Source organism: Dermacentor albipictus, chromosome 4 (genome assembly GCF_038994185.2).
Source record: "Dermacentor albipictus isolate Rhodes 1998 colony chromosome 4, USDA_Dalb.pri_finalv2, whole genome shotgun sequence".
NCBI lineage: Eukaryota > Metazoa > Arthropoda > Arachnida > Ixodida > Ixodidae > Dermacentor > Dermacentor albipictus.
Genome location: NC_091824.1, coordinates 122023770 through 122047284, shown reverse-complemented (window position 1 = coordinate 122047284; position 23515 = coordinate 122023770). Strand labels below are relative to the sequence as shown.

At 50.4% G+C, this 23515-nt stretch overlaps 2 protein-coding genes across 7 annotated transcripts in view; one reads left to right on the top strand and one right to left on the bottom strand.

The window, feature by feature from the left end:
• LOC135917786 (uncharacterized) overlaps positions 1-8867 on the top strand; it is a 126187-nt gene extending 117320 nt beyond the window's left edge. For 4 of the 6 annotated variants that reach the window (XM_065451387.1, XM_065451390.1, XM_065451385.1 and 1 more), the window contains one exon: positions 1921-8867. In XM_065451387.1, the coding sequence (XP_065307459.1) occupies positions 2116-8145 (6030 nt within the window). In that variant the 5' untranslated portion in view covers positions 1921-2115 and the 3' untranslated portion in view covers positions 8146-8867. The remainder of the gene's footprint in view (positions 1-1920) is intronic. The other 2 variants (XM_065451386.1, XM_065451391.1) reach the window with 1 other exon arrangement.
• Positions 1-23515, bottom strand: part of LOC135917787 (neuronal acetylcholine receptor subunit alpha-10-like) — a 314970-nt gene that overhangs the window by 191276 nt on the left and 100179 nt on the right. The gene's annotated exons all lie outside the window — the stretch shown is intronic.

Genomic DNA, 23515 nt, shown 5'->3' with positions numbered 1-23515 from the left:
ACAAACAAGAGTCGAGGTACTCAAGCATAACAGAATAGGAGTGGTTAAAAATTGTCTAAGACGGCAGAGTGGTGTTTCTAAGTTTCTTTTTTTTCGTAAGGCAAACCAACAACGAAGAAAGTCGTCGACAAGAGCGGGAACACTGGGCTCCCATCATCTCAAAAAGGAAAAAAAAACATAGCGGGGATGGTAGCAGACCAACCCTGAGTAAATAACAATTTAGCGCCGTTACGCGACAGCGCAGCGTAGTGACAGAGACTGCACGTCTCCACGTTTCACCGACTTTATTGCCCAAGGGATGTAAGGGGCACCGAAAACCTGTGGAGCTGCTCAAAAACAGGTGAGGAAATTCGCGCACCGTTTTCTATCCTTAATATGTAACCTCCGTGACAAAAGCTGATGAAGATAAATGTTGTTGTTGTTTCTGTTTTGTTCTCTCGCTTCGTTTTTGTTGCTTCAAAATGACACCTTTTCGCCCATGAATACGCAGGGTCTTCTTCCTTTTCATGGCAGCCGAGGCACGCATCATCCATCACCCCCGTTGCGAGAATCGCTGAAAACAACGCGTCATCACTGAACTGATATCCTTAACGTGACATCGTTGTTGGTGACGTCTTACCAGCATCTACGTTGGCTGCCGTGTTTCTCTTCGTTCTTTGTAACTCAGCGCATATCGAACAGAACAACGTGCGTAAGCAAAGGCAGGAATTGCCGGCACTTTCCGCCGAGAACTTCGGTAATTACCTTGAAGACAACACGTCCTGACATTTCGCTGGCGCTTGCCTAAATGCGAATCCCGTATGCTGGAGACCAGGATGCTTGCGAAGCTGACGCAATGGGACCTGCTTTGCCAGGCGCCGAACGGGGGAGTACTGAAAGTTCGAAACTGAAAGCCTCGGAAAGCAAAATTCTCATGTCTAACACAGCAAGAAGTCTAACAAAAATCTACTTTCGACAATTTTCTTAAAAAAATATCAGATATGAAAATGAACAAACAAACAAGACAAAACACGACGTTATGATCAAAATAAAGAAACATCAAAGTGGTGAAAAGTGAGTATTAGTCCACTTTTAAAAGTATTTGTTAATCTGTTAGAGAACCTTAAACTTATGTTGCGCTCCTCGTCCTGAATCGGAGGGGCTTGTTGTACTCAGCATGCTGCGAGGTTATCACGTTTAAGTTTTACGGAATTTTTAAAGATCGCTTGTGGTAGATAACATAATCCTTGCTCTTGAGCTGCATTATTTGAAGAGGTGAACATTACTAGCAAGACAAATCGAAACGCATATTCATCTAATTACAACAAACTTACCAATTAATTTCTTAATTAATTACGTTACAGCACATATTATAGTTTACGAATTGCAGCCGGTGAACTTGCAAGACGTATCCACTTAAAATGAATTTCCGGGATGAAACCAATTTCGAGATATTATTTCACAAAGTGTGGGACGAAATACATGGGCCTTTCAATTACTTTTGGGATTCAATGCGTAAAAGATCGTTCGCCTTAAATAGGTAAACTGAACTACATTGAATTCTTACGGCATGTTTGATAGCGTATATCTCCAACCTATTGTAATTCTGAAAATTCATTTCAAAGTGAAATTCTGTTGATTAGTTGAATATGGGGCTTCAATTTCTAGAGTAAGTAGTATCCGCGTATCTCAATAATCGAGTTCATGGATTACAATTATGTTATCAGCAACAGACGATCTTTAAAAATTCCGTAAAGCTTGAAAGATGATTGCCCTGTATAATACAATGTTACCGCATAGCAGAATTAACGAAGACTAGAATGAGGAGGATATGTTTTTCAAGTTCTACGTAAAGCCAAGGGGTAGCTTCGTGTTAACATTCGGAAGCACTTACACATTCTTACGCACCCGTTGAAAATGGCTTTGTTCTGCCATTTGCAGAGCCGGTTTTCCACTACAGTTCTCGATCAGTCCGATTGGGCGCGCTGATGCTCTTTCATTCATGTCGACGCAGAAGAAGACGAAGTACGCGGTATCCGCACCTGTGAGGATCCATGAAGCACGTAAAGTGTTCGAGAAGGAGCCGTCAACGCGTGAGGCAGATGAGTCGTCCACACCCGACGTAGTTTGGGCAAGATGCGGCGGCCCATCTCGGACGACGAGTCTACCGACACGGAGCCGGCGGGAAGCGCCGCGGTCACCATTGCCACCGCGGCCACCCCTGGATCGTGCAGCCAGTTCCTGAGCAGCAGTTCGAGACGGAGGCCTCGCAGGAGAAGACCTCGGGTCGGGTCGCCGTCGCCGGTGCAGAGGCGACGGCGCGCCGCGAGCGGATGGCGCGCCGAAGTGGTGCACAGCTCGCAAGAGTACCTATCCGCGGTCAGCACGACCGGCGACACGACCACACTGGACGAGAGCCCGTCGTCGAGAGCGGCGACGTTCGCAAGTACGATACTGACCACCACGACTACTACGACGCCGTCGATGCTCTACCGGGACACGTCGGCCGGCGCATCGATGGCGGTGCAGGGACCATCGCGAGAGCTCCAAGAGGTTGCCTTCTCGCTCAGCGACGATCTGTCCGACGCCCCTGTCACTCTTCTGCGACACGTGCCTGAGTTCGCACCTAGGCAGCGCGACAAGCGGGCGTCCGTCCCAGCCGACACCCCGACAAGTCCGCAGATGGCGATGTTTAAGGGTAAGCGCCGCGGTGAGCGTGACCAGCCAGCGCACGTGCCAGCAAAGAGGGTCGACCGGGCAAGGGAAGGGGATCTGCCACTTCTCATCAAGCTTCAAAAGTCGATTTCTGAGGGAAACCTGCTGTCGGGATCCCCACAAAAGCAGCAAAAACGACGCTGGAAACCCAGGGAAAGCGTCCCTTTCGTCCTCAGCAGAAACGCACCTGACGCTTCTGGCCCCGAATGGACGCCTCTGATAAGACGACCGGATGACGTGGATAAGGCTACCGAACCGTCATCCGACCCCACTTCTCCGGCATCGTTCATTGTGCCGTACGGCGAATTTGACGGGCCGAAAAGCCCCAGGACTACAGATGTGGCTTCGACTAGCGCTCGTGGCACGACTACGCGAAGTCAACCTACGACCCAGACAGCCACAAGCAGCCTCCCGCTGGGAACCACCGACACTACTGCGCCATCAGGGGACAAGAGCGGGTCCAGTAAGGGGTCTGGAACACCCGTGCCAGCCGAGAGATCCTCCAAGCAGACCCGTTACATAGTGCCCATGCCGCAACATCAAGGTCAACGTGCCGCTAGCGAGTTGTCCGGAGAAGGGGACGGAAGCGTGTCGGGTAAAGAAACTCCAGATTCATCAAATACGGGCAAAGACCTCTTCGCACACTGGGAAAAAGTGTTTGGAAAGGAAGGTTTCGAAAAATCGGCAAACCGGAGCGACGAAGGACATGATGATATCCATGAGGAATTACCCATATCCGGTGAGACGAGCAGTACAACAGCGAGAACCGACGCAGTCGCGCCAGGTGGAAGTGCCTCTCGGTCACGGGTGGTTACGGTTCCAGACGCCAGAAATGTTATACCTTTTGAAGAGGCCGAAAAGTCTCTGATAATCGAGTTGAATTCCATGCCACTCAAGCCCAGGCCCTGCGAAACTCCGAAGGAGCTACCACAGGCACAAAGGCGCTCTAAAAAGGGCCCGCGACGAGAAAGTCTTGGCGTGAAAAGAACTGCAGCGGTGGGTAACCTTGTTGAGCGACAGATTGTGGCAAAACCGAAACAGGACGCCTCACCCAAAGAAGAACATGTGTTCCCGGTTTCTGTGAAGCTCGCGCGACGTCAGACACGACCGCTACGGAGTAGCACTTACAGTGAAATGCATGGGCCCGAGCCGTCAAGTGCCACCACAAGAGATGCGGCGCCCGACATGACCAGCATCACAACGAGAGATGTGGATTTGGCGAATCTCAGAAAGGCTGCAGGAAAGCCGGGGTCTCCTTCAAGCCGGAGATCTAAGGATCCCACTAGAAAGCGCGAACTTCCCACGAGTTCTCATCCTGCGCCACGCACACCGACGTACAAGTACTACATGTCACACTCTTCTCTCAGCTCGGACAAACGGGGCCCTGACACTTCGTCGTCGGATATGTCGACTCATGGAAGAGAGTACTACAAGGGCTGTCTGCACGCTGGAAAAGTTCTCCCGCTCCCTGGACGAACTACCGATACGAAATCATTAGCGTCATCGTTGCCGATCTTGGAGGAGAGCGACAATCAAAAGAAGCCCGCTCCCGACGCGGATCACTTGCCGCCTGGGGCCCCCTCCGCTGCTCCCGTACCTAAGGGTCGCAAGATTTCGCCGCCCAAGGAAATCGTAGAAAAGGAAATCACACCAGTCAAGCAACCGTCAGTGAAAGATTTGGAAGCCGCCCCGCCTCTGAAAGAAGTGACTCCATTCCCAGAGCAGGCATCCGTACCCTTGCAGCGTAAAGCGTCGGAAGAAGCACTTCTCAAGCCGGTATCTCAAACTGCAATAGACGAAAGAAAAGAAGCGACACCTGTGCCGAAACTTGAGGCGGGCTCGATTGCTGTGCCAGTGGAAAAGCCTCCGCCTGCACGAAAGGCGGAGGAGCGGGTACAGGAAGTTCCTCAAGATGATGGCGGAGCCACCAAATTGGCCAAACCTGGGAAGGGAGGGGACATCTTGGAAGAGAAACGGCCCTCAGTGACGCCTCCTCCTCACCCTTATGCCCCGATAGAAAGCACTTCGAAAGGGGATTTGAGTAAGCTGGAAGAAGTTTCTTTGGGTGCAGAAGAGAAAGAGTCTGAACCTAAAAAGAGCAGTGAGCACACGGAAGGGGACGTAAGCCTTCTCTCTGTAGAGTTTCCCCCAAAAGGGTCGACCGAAGGGAGTCTTGCCGAAAAGGTACCAGAGGAAGTAATAGAGAAGGTATGGGAGCCCTCTGATGAGCGGAAAGACGCATCCGAAACGGGAGGACCGCCCACTGCTTTCAAATCCAGCAGTGACGGGAAACAAGTTGTTGAGAAGGAGGACTTCGCTCACGCGGAAGCAGCCTCAGCACAGGGACCCACCGCTGGCTCTGAACAGTCGGGGAAGTCCAAATCTGGCTCAAACGTAGGAGATCTGCAAATGTTGGAAATCGAGGTGGCTCAGGATAGTCCACCCGAAGCTGCACAAGGCGCTACCGCGGCAACGCCAAGAGGCGGCTCAATAGTAGTCAAGGGTGAGGAAGCCGAGAGCTTCCTCGCGGCCAAGGCTTCAGATTCACGGACAACGGCAAAAGAAGACGTAGAGACAGAAGGGCTTCCGGTTGCGGTCGAAGGTGAGGAACTGACCAAGCGCACAAGCAGCGCGGCCGGGGTGTCGACGAGCATAAAGGAGGACAAACCGACCAGCAGCGAGCAGCCACCGTCGAAGAGCGAAGCGCCACTCGAGACCGAGTACAGCCAGCCCCCTGAAGAGGAAGCAGGCGAGAAAACTCACGACGAGGAACAAGAGGAGAAACCGGAAGAAGAACATGAGGAAACAGTATGGAAAGAGGGCGAATCAGAAGCAGAGAGAGAGCGACTCGATGAAGGTGGCGAAACACTGCCGCACGAGGGGAGCGAAGAGAGGGCACCCGTGGAAGAAACAGAAAAGTCGAAGGAAGAAACAGAAGCACCAATGTCTCCATTGCCACCAATAGCGCAAGCAAGCCCCGACGTTCAAGTTAAAGTGGCGTTCCTCAAGCCCCAAGGAGACGAGGCCTACTACATCGCTTTGGTTCGAATAAGGACGATCCCCTTATTGTTGTTGTTTGGTAACATACTGGTCCTCATAATACTTCTAGTCATGTCGTACCTGGACCTCTTCGTGTACCTCTATGTCGGACCCGTTGTCCCACCCGTTGTTGTTCCTACCGGCACGAAGAAAGGTCTTGGACATGTTTGTCGCACCATTCGGTGCGGAATAGGCGGAACCACATTGTTCTACGCTATAAACCACAGCGTCGAACCGTGCGATAGCATGTTCCAGTACGTTTGTGAACGATGGATACATGAGCCAAGCGAGAAGTACCAGAAGGTCGTACTCGGCGCAGAAAAGCACGTCACCGATGACATGTACTCAGAAATTCGACGACTTGTGGAGAGTTATTACCCGTACGCACAGTCAGGACATGCCCTGGGTAAACTGGCCATGATCTATAAGGATTGTGAGGACTTCCGCAGGAGAGATGAAAATGGCGTGGGTCCACTGAACAAACTGAGACAGAAGTACTCTCTGAGCGACTGGCCATATAAAGGTCGTTTCAGTGGCAAACCGGAAGAAATTATGGCAGAGTACATTCGCGACACCGGCTCTGGAGTCTTTGTGTCAGTACGCATGATTCCAGACCCCGAGGACGCTCAAATGCACGCCAGGAAGCTGATAGCACTCGAATGTTCAACGTTTGTCCTGCCGACGGACATGCTGCTGACGTACAGAACCACGCAGAAGGAAGCTATTAAAGCCTACAAGGTCTACATTTCAAGCGTCGTTGAGGACTTTCAGCAAGGACCTTCTGAAAAAATGGTGAGCAACATCTTCGCCTTCGAGGTGAACTTGGCTCATCGGTGCAACGTACAGTGCCGCAAGAAGCGACTAAAAAAGATCAAGGTTAGCGAAATAGGCCAATACACTGACAAAGACACGGGGATCAATTGGGTTAAGGTGCTGAAGACGATTGTGAGCGGCTTCACTCACGAAATAACCGCGGACACCATGATACTTGTGCGTTCCGTATCCTACTTCAAGAAATTAGGCCTACTATTTCGAGACGCCACGACCAAAACACGAGCCATGAACTACCTCGGCTGGCGCCTCATGCAGAAATTTTCGCGCCACACGACTAACAAGTACAGAAACAGTTACAGGACGTTCCAGGAGAACGTTTTGGGTCAGCCGCGACTGGACGACTGGATGCGTTGCCTTGTGGACGCAGCTGAGGCAATGCCACTAGCCATCGGTAGGGTGTACGCCGAGCTGATGGGCTACGAGGCCGCCGACTACAGGGCTCTCGGCATGATGATGACATTGCAAGAAGGCCTGCGTCACATGATCGGGGAGTTCAAATGGGTGCAAGGCGAATCTAAAGAAAAGGTTTCCGCAATCATGTCCAAGTCTAGCATAACAGTAGGATATCCGGCCTGGCTGATAAACGACACTGCACTGAACGCCTACTACGCGACGGTTCCTTCTAGCGGTCAATACCTGGACCTCGTCGCTAAGGCCATGGGTGCGAATTACATGAACCAATTGAGAAGTGCCGCAACCACTACGGATGCTTTTAGCAAGATGTCCAACTTCATTTTCCCATCGAGACTTGTCGAACTTCACCAGAAGTCGGGACCTCCCCGTGAGAGCCTGCTGTATGACATCCGAAGCAACCACTTCGCTATCCCTTCCGGGGTGATGAGCCCGCCGTACTACGTGAGCGAGACTACGTGGTCCATGAACTTCGGCGGCCTTGGAGTGCTGGTCGCCAGGGACTTGGTGAACGAGTTCTTCCACGCCCTCGACGCCGGCTGGATGGGCGAGAGCGAGCGCATCGAGTTCAAGAAGAGCTCCGACTGCGTGCTCACCGCCATCGGCAAGAGCAGCCGTACCGGTACGGCCGACGAAGCCGTCATGAAGTGCGGTGGTCTCGTGAGCGACCTCCTCGCGCTGCGGCTGTCGTACACGGCGTACCACGCTTACGCGGACGCACGCGACGAGACCACGCTGCCCGGACTGGAAGACAAGAGCCCGGACCAGGTGTTTTTTGTGGCCGCCTTTCGGACGTTGTGCACGCAGCTGCGGGAACGATACTACGTGCCCGTGGTGCGCGAAAAGCAGCAGGTGCCCGAACTCGCGTACCTGGATGCTCTGATGCGAAGCATGAACGAGTTCACTGACGCATTCAACTGCCCCGACGGCAAGTACCGTCAAAACGTGGTCAGGGAGTGCCTCACGGGTGAGAAGTCTGGTGCCGCGAGACTCAAGTCTCGCAAGCGTGCACTGTGGAACCCACCCAATGCTTCTATGACGTTAGTGGAGACACCCACGGACACGACGCCGTGGAGGACAGTGTACAAGCGTCGTTACAACCGAACCGTCCTTAAGCGGCCTTTGGACAGGACCGGTGACGCAGCTCTTGTTAGAAACAAGTTTTAAACGTTGTTGACAGAATGTTTTTTTAACACATGGCCACTACCGTGAACAGCTTGTGACTGTACCGTAGTTTCTTTTCGTGCATTCACTCACATTGTGTACATAGTTTCACTAATAACATCTCTCACGACTAGCACTGATCATTTAGACAGTCAACACATGCGAGTTTTATTAAATGTGTACAAAGTGAGTTTCTGCGGAATCGGTGATAGATACATTCTTCCGTATTATCCTATTATCTTCTGACATGTATTAGCAACAATGATTTTCTCCATATGTCGGGACAGCCGACGTGAACACACCACGCGGCATGCTTGCTCTGTTGAACAAGGATGATTAGTAGGAAAGACGTTTGCGTGTTATTGGCTATTGTGCACTATAGTAGCGTAGAGTTAACAAGATGCGAATAGTATTTGATGCGTGAATGAGCATATTTAATTACGAAATACTATACAGATAAAGAGGCCACAAACGTCGCTCGTCTAGACGAAATGTTCATGTACGTGCAAAAGAATACTAAAGGTGTGATCTTGAAACTTAGAACCCTCATGACAGCATGATTTGTGCTCTTCTTCGTTGATCAACACATTCTCCAGGAAACGACGCGGCTATAGCCGAGCAGTTCATGCCTTCGGTGGCCGAAGTCGCGCCGACGCCACCGCATGTTTCTTTTTTTTCACGTCACGGCATTACATCTGGAGTCGCATTTTCGTCATAGGAGATGGACACGCACAACCTCGGAAACTACAAAGAAAAAAAAACGACTACGTGAATGCATGTTTCTCTTTGGTCAAACTGACTCTGCCGGTGGTCCCGTGCAGACGCTCGCAGTCTAAGACGCGGCCGCACGTTTGATTGGCGCCGCCAAAGAGCACAGCTGGTCCTGCTCGGCTTTGTGTCAATTAGGTCGGCTGCTCTCGGCTGGATCCTAATCGAGTTCGCCGGCCTAGTCTGACGGCTGGTCACAAACATTGCGAGTGCTCCGCACCCCCCGCCCCTCCCTCCCGCGCCCCCGTTCTTTGCGACACGCAGTGGCTCGGTGGTTCATTAGGAATGTCTTGTAGGGGATATTGTCGCTGGTTAGCCACTACTGTCAAAGCCGAGGTGGTGTTAGGAGTTGAGGAACATATAGAGCTCGGTGAACTCGCTCCTTCCTCATTCTTTCTTTCTCTCCCGCTCTACTTGGCCCCATCTCGTTCACCGTTGAGCGCTGTGGTTAGGCGAGGCCGGGCCGTAGCATTGTGCCCTAGTTTTTCTTTCGTTCAGAGGACCGCGCGTCATTATCGGGTGACGCCGGTAGGTGCTCTAACTTGTCCTGCCTCTGCACTTTCATTCGAAGCAGACACCTTGAAGTAATGGTTCAGAGCTCTGTTTCGGTGAACACTTAAGTGCGCTTGACTCGTACGAGACTCCTTGCGCAAGGTCACAGTGAACGTGTTACCAACGCTCACATGGGCGATGAAACCGCAGCTTCGCTGAATGTGGGCTCAATACTACATAAAAGGCCTGAAAGTCGTAATCACATTGCTCATTGCGAGTTCTAAAAGACGACCTAGGAAGTTATGAAGATCTCTGACACAGAATAGACATTTAGTTTTGCGTTTGCAAGCAAACGTAAGAGCATTTACGCAAAGAAATCGCGTCTTCCTCACTTCGCATGCTCGAAACTTATCGGGTTTCTGCGATTTACGCGCGCTATGATAACGTACGTTATTTGGCGAGTTTAACGTCCTCAATGTTTTCGGACGCTAAGAAATAGCGTTGTCGAACATGGCGGCACCCATGGCGCCCGCTTCAGCGTGAATTGTCGTGATGGCTACGCTCTCACTCGCGTTGATCGCCAGTAACTGTTTAAATGAGCTTTCGCTTTCTCTAAACTCACCTGAAAGGTTAGTTATGAGCGCATAGCACGTCCATTTTCCGAGATCGTCCGGCGAATCTGGCGCCCGTAAGCCTAAGGAGACGCGTCCACATAGCAACAGCAGGATGGTTGCTAATGGACTGTCTTGGCTTGTATACGTTTGGCACGAGGCAGCAGACGACGCCTTGTTGTATAACGTTTTCTTTGCGTTTGTGTTTCCGTAACGTAAACTAAAGGACTTGAAAGGACACGCACCGTAACGTCCCACAAAGGTGCTTACGTTTAACGCACGTAAGGCGACAAACGCTATTCTAAAACTGTATAACAACAAGTTATTACCGTCGCAATACTGTTATCTTCCTAATGCTAAAACACTTTTTCCTTACAGCTGATGTTACCTGATTAAAATAAATATACTGATGCGTGACTCGGCCGTCAGTTTTCTTCGCAATTAGTGCTCATGAATAATTTTTTCGTTGAAGATTTTTAGTTTTGCATATTATTCATTGTGTACTGTTGTTTTTGTATGTCTAGTATATTTACTAAATTATTCCTTCTGCAAATTCTCATTCAAAATAACCAATATGCGAAATAAATTTTCTTGCTGTTTCCTGGGCTGTCTAGAGCTATTAATATTATTGCGTATTTACTTCCAATGTGCTTACAAGTATTTATTTCGCTTGTTTACACCTTTGTTGCTAACTAGTTTCTTCATTGTATAGATGCTCTAACATAAATTTCCTGGGACGCCTTATGCTTTCGGACCTCCTTCTGTACTTATATGAGCTTTTAAACGAATGACCAACTCTTCCCCTGTCGGAAAATTGGGGTAAGCGAAGCTTGTCCTGCGTGCACCTGACCTTCGTCACGGTTAATTAACCCACAGGTAACGGTACGGGATTGCTTCAGCCTCCTGCTCCCTCAGCTCGGTATCTTCTCGTTGCTGTCGGTTTGCCCGGGCTCGGGCGGCTCTATAACGGCTGGATCGGTGCGCCGACGGGGAGCCCTTTCACGGGCGAGTTCTCGCTGCCGCTGGTCGAAGGCTGCCTGTTCCTGCGGGGAATGCGTGGCCGTCCCATCTGTTGTTTGAGACTGAACCGAACGGAAACGAAGCCGGCGCTGCGCGCGCGATACCCTTTCCTGCCCTTTTCCTCCCCGGCGGAAGGGAAATGGCTCTGATTGGTTGCGGGCGTGGCGTAAGCTCGTGCCTATGCATCTGGAATCCTTGCTAATGACTCAGGCTCCGCAGCCGGTGCAGTTGTCAACTCATGAAACCGCCGCTTCCCGTAGGCGCTCTGCTCTGGGAGCAACTACGTTTTTGCGTGACCACAACAACGCCACTTGTGAGACAGTACAAGCTTCGCTTGAAAAGTAGTAATAACTGAATAAAGTTGAACTTCAATTTGGAACGTGAACTCCTAGAGCACAGACAGGCGTCAGGGTTTCGTGGTTCAACTTTCACTTTATTCAAGTAAACGTATCTCGAGACTAGCCTGATGGACATGTTACAAGGATTCCTCCCCGAATCATGCCAGCGAAGGAAATGTTTCACGTAGGTGCAGCTGGAAGCCCCAGTAGCGTTTTTCTGTAACAGTATATTTTTGAGAAAAATTGAGCATCAATTACTGCAAATAGCAAGGACTAGATGATTTGAATATATTTTGCCCGGCTCATTATTTGTGTATCCGATAAACGCCATCATCAATTTTTATCATATTCATTGGTCACGCTAACTGGTTCTGCTTCTGTGATCTTGTTAGATGAATGTCTGTATTCGTACATGTGAATTTTTTATACTTTCACTGCACCTCCTTTTTTAGAGCGCAGCTTAGGCGCCCGTTCCTGCGTCGAGCATCGGCGTCGAACCTCTTAACCAAGTTAGCGAGCACAGCGAAAGATGAGAGCGAACGTGGAGTGCAGCGGGCCATGAAAGACGGTGAGAGAGAGAGAGAGAGAGAGAGAGAGAGAAAGCAAGGACAGGAAAGGTAAGGAGGTCATCCAGAAGAGTATCCGGTTTGCTACCCTACACTGGGGGTGGGGGAAAGGGGAATAGAAAGAAGAAGAAAGGGAGAGAGTAAGCACAAAGACGGTGAGAGCGAAAAAAGCGCAAGGAGAAAAGGCGAGGAGGAGGGTAACGCAAAAGCTTGAGAAGGAAAGCGTAGTGCTGCGCAAGACGGACTATGGTGACGATGGCTGCAAGGTGGCGCCAGAGAAGCGCGCGTCGTTAGGATGCCCCGATGCGCTCGCTCGCCTCCGCTCCGTTCGTAGGCGCATGCGCATCGAGCCACTCTACGCGTCGTCTGCCAGCAAAGCGCTACGTGAGCGGAGGTCTGTCTGCTGCGGCTGCTGTGAATCGCGCCCGCGCGTCAGCCACGCGCTGCCTCTCGCGATCTCCCAATTAGCCAATATATCCGCCAGCCAATATATATCAATATATATATCATAGCAATAGCATATATATAGCATATCATATAGCAATATATCAGCAGCCAATATATCGCGAAATAAAAACACGTATGGAGCTGCGCTCAAATTTCACATTTGGGTGTATCGTATTCATCCGGGAGTTTTTTTTTCTTTGGAACTGAAGAGAAAAAAAAAAGAAAAAGAAAGGTTGCTTTTGTTTGAGCACCGCCTGAACATTGCTTGCCAATAGACAACTTGTTTTTTCCGATATACACTGTGCCATTATAATTTTCTAGGTCATGGTTCGGACATTGAATGATGTCAGCAGACACATAAGAATGGCGGCAAGATGCCCACCGTGAGATTTCGCAAACTGCACATTTAATTCCAGAGGCGCTCGTCACGGAAATATGAGCTATAACGTGCTGTAAAACCACCAAGTTTTATATAAAACAAACAGAAAAAAGAAGAGCAAGAAAGGTGTCCCCAAATGCGAGGTACTACTGCCTTTGACGGCAGATTAACCTGCGAGTATAGAGATTAGGTTTTCTTCGAACATAGACCTGGCAGCGGATGCCAAAACCCCGAATAAGAATAATAAGAAAAACTAAAAAAGGAGAAGAACGCTAAAAGCAGCGGCACGAAGGGAAGTAAAACAAGACACGCAGACTAGAATTGATGGAAGGGCCAACTAAAAGAGCCCCGTACCTCCATTTATTCTCGCTAAAACCCTCAAAATAAAGAAAAAGTCTAGAAATAAAGGAAACGACTGAAATCTTATAGACGAGGCGGGTGTGTCTTTTCCTCTCCCGACTTTCGGTGTTCTCGGGAAAGGTCGTCCCGTGCTCGTGCCTGTGCGATGTCTTTGTGTGTGCGCGTTGTTTCTTTATAGCCGCAGCGGCTCTGCTTCGGCTGCAGGGTAATAAAGACGAATGCACGCGGAAATCCCGTGGGCAGTGGTTGCGGGCTTAGAGCGGCTGGGGCCTCGTGAAATCGAGTGGAGAGCCGTGCGCCTCCAGAGCCCGTTCGACTAAGAAGAAGAAGAAGAAGAAAAAAGAGAAAACAAGACAAGACGACAGTACTTTTCGCTTCTAAGCTTCGCCTCATGCTCTACACTGCACTGTGTGCGTGCGCGTGTCTGTGTGCATGCAAATGCGAGGCGCACGCGCACTTGTCTACGGTTCTAGGCCCGTATTCACAAAGTTCGCAAGTGGTCTTTGCCCTTAGTTGGCTGCCTTCGTCAACATTATGTCCAGCATTAGGATTGGCTAAGTATTCCTTAACGAGGCTGTTTGGGCTCGTTGGCATGGCGTAGCCGTAAGTTGTAGCGCAGATATACACAACGACAGCAAAGACGATATGAAAGACGAGCGTGTGGTGAGCTTTCGCGGTTTTGTGACGTTGCGCGACAGACAGGCGAAGTGGTAGAACGAATAGTTTTCGCCAGCAGCGTAGGGCCCATGCCGAAAGAGCGTGGAATCGTAAAGGACTAGCTGTTTCCTTTTTGTTTTGCTTAATCACGCATAAACGGTGTGCACGCTTCATATCAGACGGGGGAGTTTTCGCGGCTTTCGTGACGTCACGTGACAGACGGGCGTAGTAGGAGCTGCCCCCCCCCCCCCTTTTTTTTTTGGCTAGTCATGGATGGCTAGTGGCAGCAGTGGAATTAGAAACAGTCTGGAATAGCTTTATGTTATGACACCCATACCTAGTGCCACATGCCTAGTTGTGTATAGCTAGTTGGCCCAAGTTGTTGCAATGTCAGCAAGACAGCCGCAGCACCAGGCAAGTGGGGACAGCAGGCAAAGAAAGCTTCGCTTAAAGGTCCCGTGGCAGGCTCCTATAGCTTATGTGCTACTGGCATACGACGCTGACTGCGAAATCATTGGCAGATTCCTGGCTCTCCTATTCGATTAGCCCAATTTCTCCCGTCGCAATAGTTTGCGTTTACCCATTCATTAGCATTAGCCTACTCGCCCATAACTTGTATCCGAAGCGAGAGCTGAACCGGGGCCTTTCCAACTTTGGCTAGGCACTACAAACGCCACCTCATATTTTCGTCCATTTTTTTTTCATTATTGTTTGCTCGGCGAACTTATGCGCGCGACTCAAGCGACAGCCATCGCCGCAACGTACGAGATGTAACCCGTTACAAGCTTGGCCAGAATAGAGAAAAGAAACGGGCTGATATTTATAGAAGACGAATGCGGCTGTTGTGACTGAGGATTTCATCAACACTTCGAGCTCGTGACATGAGGTTCAACTCGAAAATGAGTTGGCTGATAGCGAATCTGGGCCCCTGTTCAGAAAATGTTATCTAGAATTGTTCGTAAGAATTTAGAATTGTTCGTAAGAGCAAATTGTACCCAATCCTTGGGCTGTACGTGTCCATTGGTTGATTAAATTTTTATTATGATTTCGAAATGTTGGTAGCAAGCACAATATGTTGCCGGCTTCTCATCACCTAAAAATGTCAAATGAATGAAGGGTGATGATTGGTGAAGTGAATGATTTCAGCTGCATTATTAGCGAAGATGGCCAAGTGGGAAAGAACACTTACAAACGAAAGGCTTTGTGTATTAGGCCGCAGCCTCGTTGTCCCTAGAAAGTCGAATCCATCTTAATCCATATCTCCATATCTTACGGGAGGAATGTGCGGTCCTCTAAAAATGATCGCCCCCTTGTCTGCAGGTAGGCAAGCTTAACGCTGCCTGTTACTGCGTGTTTTTTTTTTTAATGCAGTGAAGTACACTTTTCTCGGTGATGCTATAGCGTACGGGTGACGGGAATCGTCATAGTCTGGCCATTATTCCTCTTATTTGCGCAGAATATGACGGGCATCGCGTGACAATTGTATTCCAAAGCCATTCCTTGTCGCGCTTCGTCAGTACGGTCAGAGTGGCGCTCTGCCAGCATTCTTACTGGCGTCAGATTGCCGTAAATGGTGACTGATAAGAAGAGAATGGGACACAACGGAAGAAATCGCTACATTATACCCATGAAGCTCTTGCGTTTTCGTATGTACGCGCCCTTGCGGCATAACGGCTTGCCTGGCGCGAAGGCTTCTTCGGTAAGGACCGCTGCCATTTCCTCGTCTGCCCTGTGTCCTTTGCGCCACTTTCGTTTCTTTTCGTATCTCGACCTACCTTCCTTATCAAGTACGCGGGCGTCGTTTCGTTTGCACAGTCTTCACGACTCGAATATTCCACTCCGCTTTCGCGTTCTATCCACTAAACGAGCGGCCAGCGGGGCCTCCGTACATAGAAAGGCCGGAAGCGCGTGACCGGATTTTATTAAAACTTCCGCACGTCTCCTAATAACAGCGCACTGAGAGCGAGAGTCAACACCAGTCGTTTCTCCTCGACTTGAATTTCTGGAGCTCAAAAGAAAGAGGCAAACAATAATTAAAAAAAATTCAATGAAGTGAAGGAGAGAGGAGGGCAATAAGTGAAATTTATACCGTGAATAATGAAAATGTTGACTCAACACTTCGCCTTATCTCGCAGCTCTGACGGCGGGTCCAAAAAGAAGTTCTCTCCGTCCCTTGCCGATCTCTCATTTATTCCAGTTTTCTATCTCACTTTTTTTTTTTTGCCAGGGACGACGATTTCTCTCATCTTCCGCTAACGCCTCGCAGGAGGAGCAAATGAGGCAAAGTCACGGACTCCGCACCTCGGTTCCTCCCGAGAACGCTGTCCCTCGGCTAACACGAAAAACGCACCGGTCGTGACGGCGAAGTAGAAGGAGAACCGAGGGTACCGAGTCGAGAAAGTTGGGGGCGGAATGGGGTTGTGGGCTGAGAAAGGTGCTCTAGGTGGCGAAGCTCTTCTTCATTATCCTTCAAAGCGAGCGAGTGTGGCGACGTTGAGACGGAGCGAAGCACAAACAGAAGCATTGGCTGCCGCAGACGTGATCGCGCTTCGGCGGGAGATCGAAGAGCGGTGGGCGCCCGCTCGCGGAATGCGCACACATGCACGCGCTCACGCCACTGTATGCAAGGAACGCAGGCTCGGTTCATTTCGGTCGCTCGCGAACCAGAACAGGACGGGAATGTGCGTTTTACGAGTGGGGAGAAATTTATTACGGTTTAAGGGAGACGGGGCGAGGCGCGAAGCAAGTTAAGAACCAAAGGCGGGACAGGCACACAAGTAAAAAAAAAAAGAAAAAAAAAACCTAAGTGGGATACACAGAGCGAATATAGAAAGTTAAAGCGAGAGGAATAGAAACAAGCGGAATAGCAACTGCGTGGTGGGTGCATAAAGTATGTCTCGCTTAAATCAGTGCAGTATTAAGAACGCTAGGGCGGGTGCGGATAAAGAGAGAGAGCGGGGGAGAGAGAGATAGCGGAGGCGCTCGGTGGGCGAGACATTCTCTCGCGGAAACGCCTCCTCGATTGGCCAGAGCGTCCTGGCGAACGTGTCACCTTTCCTATCGTTGTTAAGGAGGGTGTGAATACAGGTGGCGGGCGATCGCGGAACGTTCTTAGGTGCGAATGGATTCGCGAATCTCGGCTCCAGAAACTGGCCTAGGGCTTCGAGTTCTGCGGCGGTGCACTTAATAAGCGGGACAAAAGCGGGCGGCATAATAAGAAACAAAAGGAATAAAGGAACCATACTGCGAGAAAAAGGGCTCCCCCCCCCCTTTCTTTCCCCATCGATCGCCCCCTTAGCCGGGCTCGCACGCAGGCAAAATAGGGACGCCCGAACGGTCGTCATTAAAAAGACTGACCGTGAAGAAGAAAAGCAGGGAGGCGGGGTGTTGTTCCCCGGGAGCTGCGATGAAAGAGCAGAAAGATGAGACAGAGCGCGCGTGTGTGGAAGGACGGACGGGAGGAAGGGGAGGGCGGCCAACCTCAAAGGCCAGTTTAGTGTCGAAATGAAAAGGCAGAGCCCGGGAAGGAGGAAGGAGGAGGAGCGCCAAGCAAGCTCTCATCGACAAGGCAGATCCGGTAATTTGCATGGGAAATCACTCTCGAGGAAACCGGGCGCGAGAGCGAGAAAACAGTATTTAAATGAGCTGCTTTTTGGACGGAGTCGAGGGGAGAGACCGGCGTGTCTCGCGCCGAGGTTCGGTCCCCTCTTCTTTCGTTTCTGCGTGCCCGCGGCGTTGGGCCCTGCGGGCCGGTTTTTAAACCGCTGCCGCGCGCGAGAAATAAAGGCCGACACGGTTCGGAGAGCCGCTGCAGTTGGGCCCAAAGGACCGCGCGGCTTCTTGGGAAGCCGGAGATTAGCGCTCTCGCTGCGTGCGAAGAATGTGCCGTGGTTCCGAGGCGCGGAAGCCATAGGCTACACATGGCGTGACGCGAGCACCGGGGCAGCGTATGGGTGGCAGTAATTCGACGGCGGCAGCTGCCACGAGCTGTCATTTTAAACCCGCCCGAAGGAACGGGGTGGTTGTCGTCATTCGGAGCGAAGCGTGCGGAATATAGGTGCAGAGTCATTGCCGGCGTGACACAGAGCGGAGAGAACCTCGTTTCGGGAAGCAGATGGAGGTAGAACGCTGAGATCTAGTACTGTGAGACAACGCGGGTGCAGTACTCATGATGTCGTGACCAGCCAAGCAAAACGAACGCAGAGAAAGGCAAGCCAATTCTTTGCGAGCTCGCAAGGCGTAGGAAGGTTCGCGAAAGAGAAAAATGTCATCCGGCCAACCGTAGCACAAAACTATAAAGGAAACCCAGACGGGTTTCTCAGAAGGAGAATTGAATTGCATCCTAAGGTTTTACTTGCCGAAACCACGATTAATGAGGCACGCCGTAATGTGGGACTCCGGAGTAATTTTGACCACCAGGGTATCTTTAACGTGCCCCAAATCCACGGGACACGGGCGTTTCTGCATTTCGCTCCCATCTAAATGCGACCGCCGCGGCCGGGATTTGATCCCGCGACCTCGTGTTTAGGAGCGCAACACCCTGGCTGCTAAGCTACCGTGGCGGGTCCCTGAGAAAGAGAGATTCGCAGATAAAGAAAAATTCCTCCTCGTCCGGGGATCGAACCCGGGACGAACGTCATGCTGGGGCGGTCGCTCTGCCATCTAATCCACCAATTAGGTTAGCAGATCAGCGAGCGAGGCTCAGGTCTCCCACGGGGGAACGTCAAGACCCTGCCTCAACGCCGCCTCACGGGCTTGCTGGACTGCCCACGTCTGGATTCCGAGGTCTAAGCTGCGCAGAGCGGCGGCCCACCTCGACGACAGGGTCTCCGGAGCAACTGCCATCCTTCCTATAACCACATTGCACTCCCACAGCATGTGTTTGAGTGTTGCTGGTCCTTCCTGGCACAATTTGCACGTGTCGTTCTGATGCTTATCTGGGAAGATACGTTTCCGACGCAATGGATTAGGGAAGGTGTTCGTCTGGAGTTGTCTCCAGGCGACGGCATGCCTCCTGTTAAATTTGGGACTCGGTGGTGGGTATATCCTTCTGGCGTTTAGATATGCACTGGTTATGTCGTTGTATCTGGTGAGCCTGTCCCGTTCTGGGCGAGGAGTGTTCGCTATCGTGCGAGAGGCGTTGCCCTCTTCGGCGCGGCGGGTCATGTCTCGCGCCGTCCGGTGCGCCGTCTCGTTTAGGTTCGGGAGCGCGTCGTCTTCCGTGGTGACGTGCGCGGGGAACCATATGATCCTCGAGCTCGCGGTTTTGGATGCGCCCGCTTTGGCCAGAATGGACAGGGCTTCCTTGGAAATTCTACCTTTGGCCTAATTCTTTACTGCCGTTTGCGAGTCGCTTAGTACGGCTTCGCATTCCTGTTCTGTGAGGGCCAGCGCGATCGCTACTTCCTCCGCTATTTCCGAGTGTTTGGTGTATACACTGCATGTTGTTCTGATTTTGGAGTTTGTGTCTGTGACTACGGCGGTGTATTTTTGGCCGTTCGGATATTCGGCTGCGTCGACAAAGCGCGTGTTTCTCTCTCTGCTGAGTGAACGGAGCAGAGCCTCGGCTCTTGCCCTTCTTCTACCTCGGTTGTAATCGGGGTGCACGTTTCTTGGGATGGTTGCCACCGTAATGGTTTCTCTGATTTTGTTGGGGATTTGCATTTTCTGGCCGTGCTGGTTGTGGTACTTTATGCCGAGCGTGTTCATAATGTACCTTCCCGTCGTGGTGGTTGACAGGAGTTCGAACTGCGTGATGCATTGTGCTTCGGCTATTTCTTCCAGGGTGTTGTATATGCCCAGCTGAGCCAGGAGCTCGGTGCTCGTCGATTCCGGGAGGCCCACGGCTATCTTGTACGTTTTCCTTATGAGCGTGTTGATTTTGCTCTTTTCCGCGACGTACCAGTTGTGGTAGGCGGCTACGTAGGCGATGTGGCTGACAACGAAGGAGTGGATCAGTCGAATGACGTTTTCTTCCTTCATGCCCGCGTGTCTATTGGTTATTTTCTTTATGAGTCTCGTGGCGCTGGTGACTTTGCCTTCGATCTTCCTCACGGTTTCGCTGTTAGCTCCGTTGGCCTCAGTGATCATTCCGAGAATTTTGATCTTGTTTACTTTGGGGATTGCATTTCCGTCCTAAGTTTATTGTGATGTGTGTGCCTTCATAAGTAAAGAAACAGTGCATGTCAAACTAGAAAGAGTAACATAGAAAGCACCGATAAATCCAATGCCTGGATTCATGTATCTTCATTTGAATCTAATCCATGCTTTCTTATGCGCCCTGATTTCAGTGTAGTATGTGACCGGACTTGGTGTTTGCTTCAGTGCGCCTGTGTGACTGGACTTTGTGTTGCTGTGATTCTGAGTTGACTTTGTTTTCGTGTGGAATTAGTGTACTTTCGTGACGGGAATTTGTGTTATGATTTGGAGTTGACTTTTAGTTTGATTGCGTTTAAGTTCATTCCTTTCTTTTTTATATCTTTGTGTGAAAAGGTGTAGCTGGCGCCAATCAAAGGCGACATCATCTCCTAAGTACCATATAATAAAGAAAAAGAAAACAGAGAAAGCTCACGAAAGCATTCAGGTCCGTTCATGAACGGTGGTAGTGCTGCACAACTCTTAAAGAAAAAGAGATAAAACAAAACAATGTTCTTTCTTTTTTCATAGCGCCATTGACAGACAACACAAGTAATTTACTCATTTTTATTCTTTGTGAAACGCTTTCGACACATCCAGAACTTGCTCAGTGCTGCGCTGACATGAGTTCCTATAGATTGCTGCTGGCCTCTCAATTGAACGTTTACAGCAAGTTGTGACACCGTGAAATCAACGTATGCCCGGCGGAATGTACGCGTAACATAGTCGTAATTCGGCGCCTCGATTCGAGGGAGAGCTCTGCAAGAACACCAATGGAACCAATTAGACATCACAGTTGGCTTTCTTTTCCTAGTTTTTTATAGAGTCACTTACATTTTTTTTAGAACAATGCAGACAAAGGTTCGAGGAGCTCTACCACCTCTTATCGCGTGCCACAACACGACACGATGCCAGAACGCTTCCATACTTTTGTTTATCGCACTGCTAATATAAAGTGCCATACATTTTGCTGAGGCTCGCATAACACATCTTCTTTTAAGAAAGAAGAAAGACAAACAAACAAGAAATAACAAACATAAAAAGTAATGTTTGATTAACAAGAGGAAACACGAAGAAAACGCGAAAAACAGCAACCGCCGCTGTACTCATACCGTAGCCTTCCTATTATTCTTGGGAGTCAAACAGGTCACGAAATGTTTAACCTTTCATATAAATGTTTCACCTTTATTATAAAGGTTTAAGCTCTCATATCTTAGGTAAAATCTGCGCGAGGTATGCGCCTGAGACATGTCATGCCATCCACCTTTCAAGCGTTTTCTTAAGGAGTTTATACGATGTGCGTATACGGCCGAGTCTTTCGAGCATGTCTCGAGGTTCGCAATTCGTACCCACTTTCTTGCCGTGGTTGTAATCGCCACGTCAGCTCTCGCACCTCCCGCGTGCACAGTTTTGCCTTCATTTCGGCCGGTCTCCTCGAATTTCCTCTAGCCTGCACTTAGGGGGCGGCGTCAACCCTCGTTTCACCTCCGCTTCCCCATCACCTTCGCTCACACTGCCTTGCCTCAAACAACCCTGCACCATGCTATGTCACTTCAGCAGAATGCTCCGGTGCACTCACTTCCTGGTAGAGAAGTCGGCTGCACCTTTCCGCCCGTCTTGCGTCAAGAACAGGACATGCCTACAACAAACCGAAGACAACGACAACAACAACAACAAAACGAAGAAATAGAAGACCACGCAGGACTCCCCGCTTTCAAGACCAATGAACCCATTTCGTCTTGTGTTGTGGAGGGGAGCGTGGGGCAGTGACACGTCGTTTCCGTGGCACGACGATGGGAGAGCAAGGTTTCGCCTATCCCCTTCCCTGGCGCGGGAAACAAGCGTCCCCCATTTCGCGTGCCCCCGAAGGAAACATGCGCGCGGAACAAAAACGGCGTTGCCCGACGCTATTTGACGCAAGTCATTTTACTGTTTACGTGCTTTAAGATGGAAAGTAAGAGGAAAGAGAAATCTGCACGCTGTGCCAATCGACCCATTTGGACGGAGCCACCGTTTTCTCAGCGCTGGAAAGTCGGCTGTCTATACAGGAAGCGAAAGGAAGGAGGAGGACAGAGAGGGAAGGAGGGAGGGTAAAGCTAGGGAAACGACGGGATGAGAACAGGAGATGCGGAAGGGAAAGCAAAGCCAGAAGACGGCGAGCTGGCTTGAGGCGGGCCCGAGGATGGCGTCTTGTGTTTGCACTTCTCCTCAACGTCGGTGGTTTGGTGGGCGCTATACTGCTGTTGCGAAGGGGGGTGGGGAGGGTGCGTGTGATGGAGAGAGCGAAGCCGCGTAAGTGGAGTTTGCCTACCGGCTCAGAGACCAGGAACAACAGACTCTAAAGCTGGACGGCGAAGCCCTTGGAACGCACGCGGCAGGCAAGGGAGCTGCAGGCATGGGCTAAACTCTTTTACAGGCACACACGCACGCACGGACACACGCGTACACACAGACGGGCAGGTAGGCAGGCGGGCAGGTGGGCGGCCAGGCGGGCAGGTAAGCAAGCGGGTGGGGAGGCAAGCAAGCGAGCACGCAAGCAAGCAAGCACACGCACGCACGCACGCACGCAACAGACAAACAGACAGTACCGAGTGGGTGCGCGGCCGGGCCGCCCTACCGACCGACCGATTTTTGTAGACGAAGCACTTTTACTCTCACGTTACATTCACACTATTTTAGACCACCTTTCGCATCCAATTTCAAAGTGTCGTAAAGTATTCTTGGCGCTAGGGGCTGTTATTTCTGCCAAGTTATTCGACAGCACTTTTGTGGCCTTCTTTTGCTTTTGTTCCTGCACATTACTGAGTGCCCGTAACCGTCTGCCAGCGTAGCACATGCAGAGGGCTCGCTGTGAAGCTACTGTTCCTCACTCAGTTTGCGACAAAGATACAAGACTGCGTCTGGAGCAGAGCCTTTGTCAAAAGCCCTTTCCCGATTGCAGGACATAAGAACGCACCCATTTTCCATGTAGTGGTTCGAATTCCACATGACTGCGCGGCAGGCGGGCCATTGTTTGTTCAGTAAGCTTCTATTTTTCTGCCAATTCTCACGCACGAAATGAGAAAACAGTGATCCTTGATTTCTAAGCGATAGCTACTTTTTAAATATTATAATTTTTGTGTGGTATCAACTAAAAAAGAAAACAAGAAAGTCACGCGCTCCGAAGAATCGTTCTCGACGACGTTTTGGACATTCCAGGCTGCGGTGACCAACTTATTGCAAGCTTTGCTATGACAACACACAAATACACTGTTAGAAAGAAAAATGTTTACGCTGGAGGAAAGGAAGAGAAAGAGTGACATTGCACATACTGTAAAGAAAACTGCGACGACCAAGAAAATCTTGTACCGAGCAATGAAATAGGACAAACTTGCGATAGAAAAAAAACTAACAAAAATAAATAAAGAACAGGAGTCGAATACTGATCCGACGACGGCGTTCTTGTGCCGAAGAATTTGGCTGTAAAGAAATGCTGATGGTGGGAGGAAACGCTCGAAGCGTGAAGTGCTTTAGTTGGCGAAATCGGTCGGTTGAAAGGCCCGGTACTGGCATTTGACATCTGGATTCCACTTTTTATGTTTGCGCTGCGCATGAGCGCAG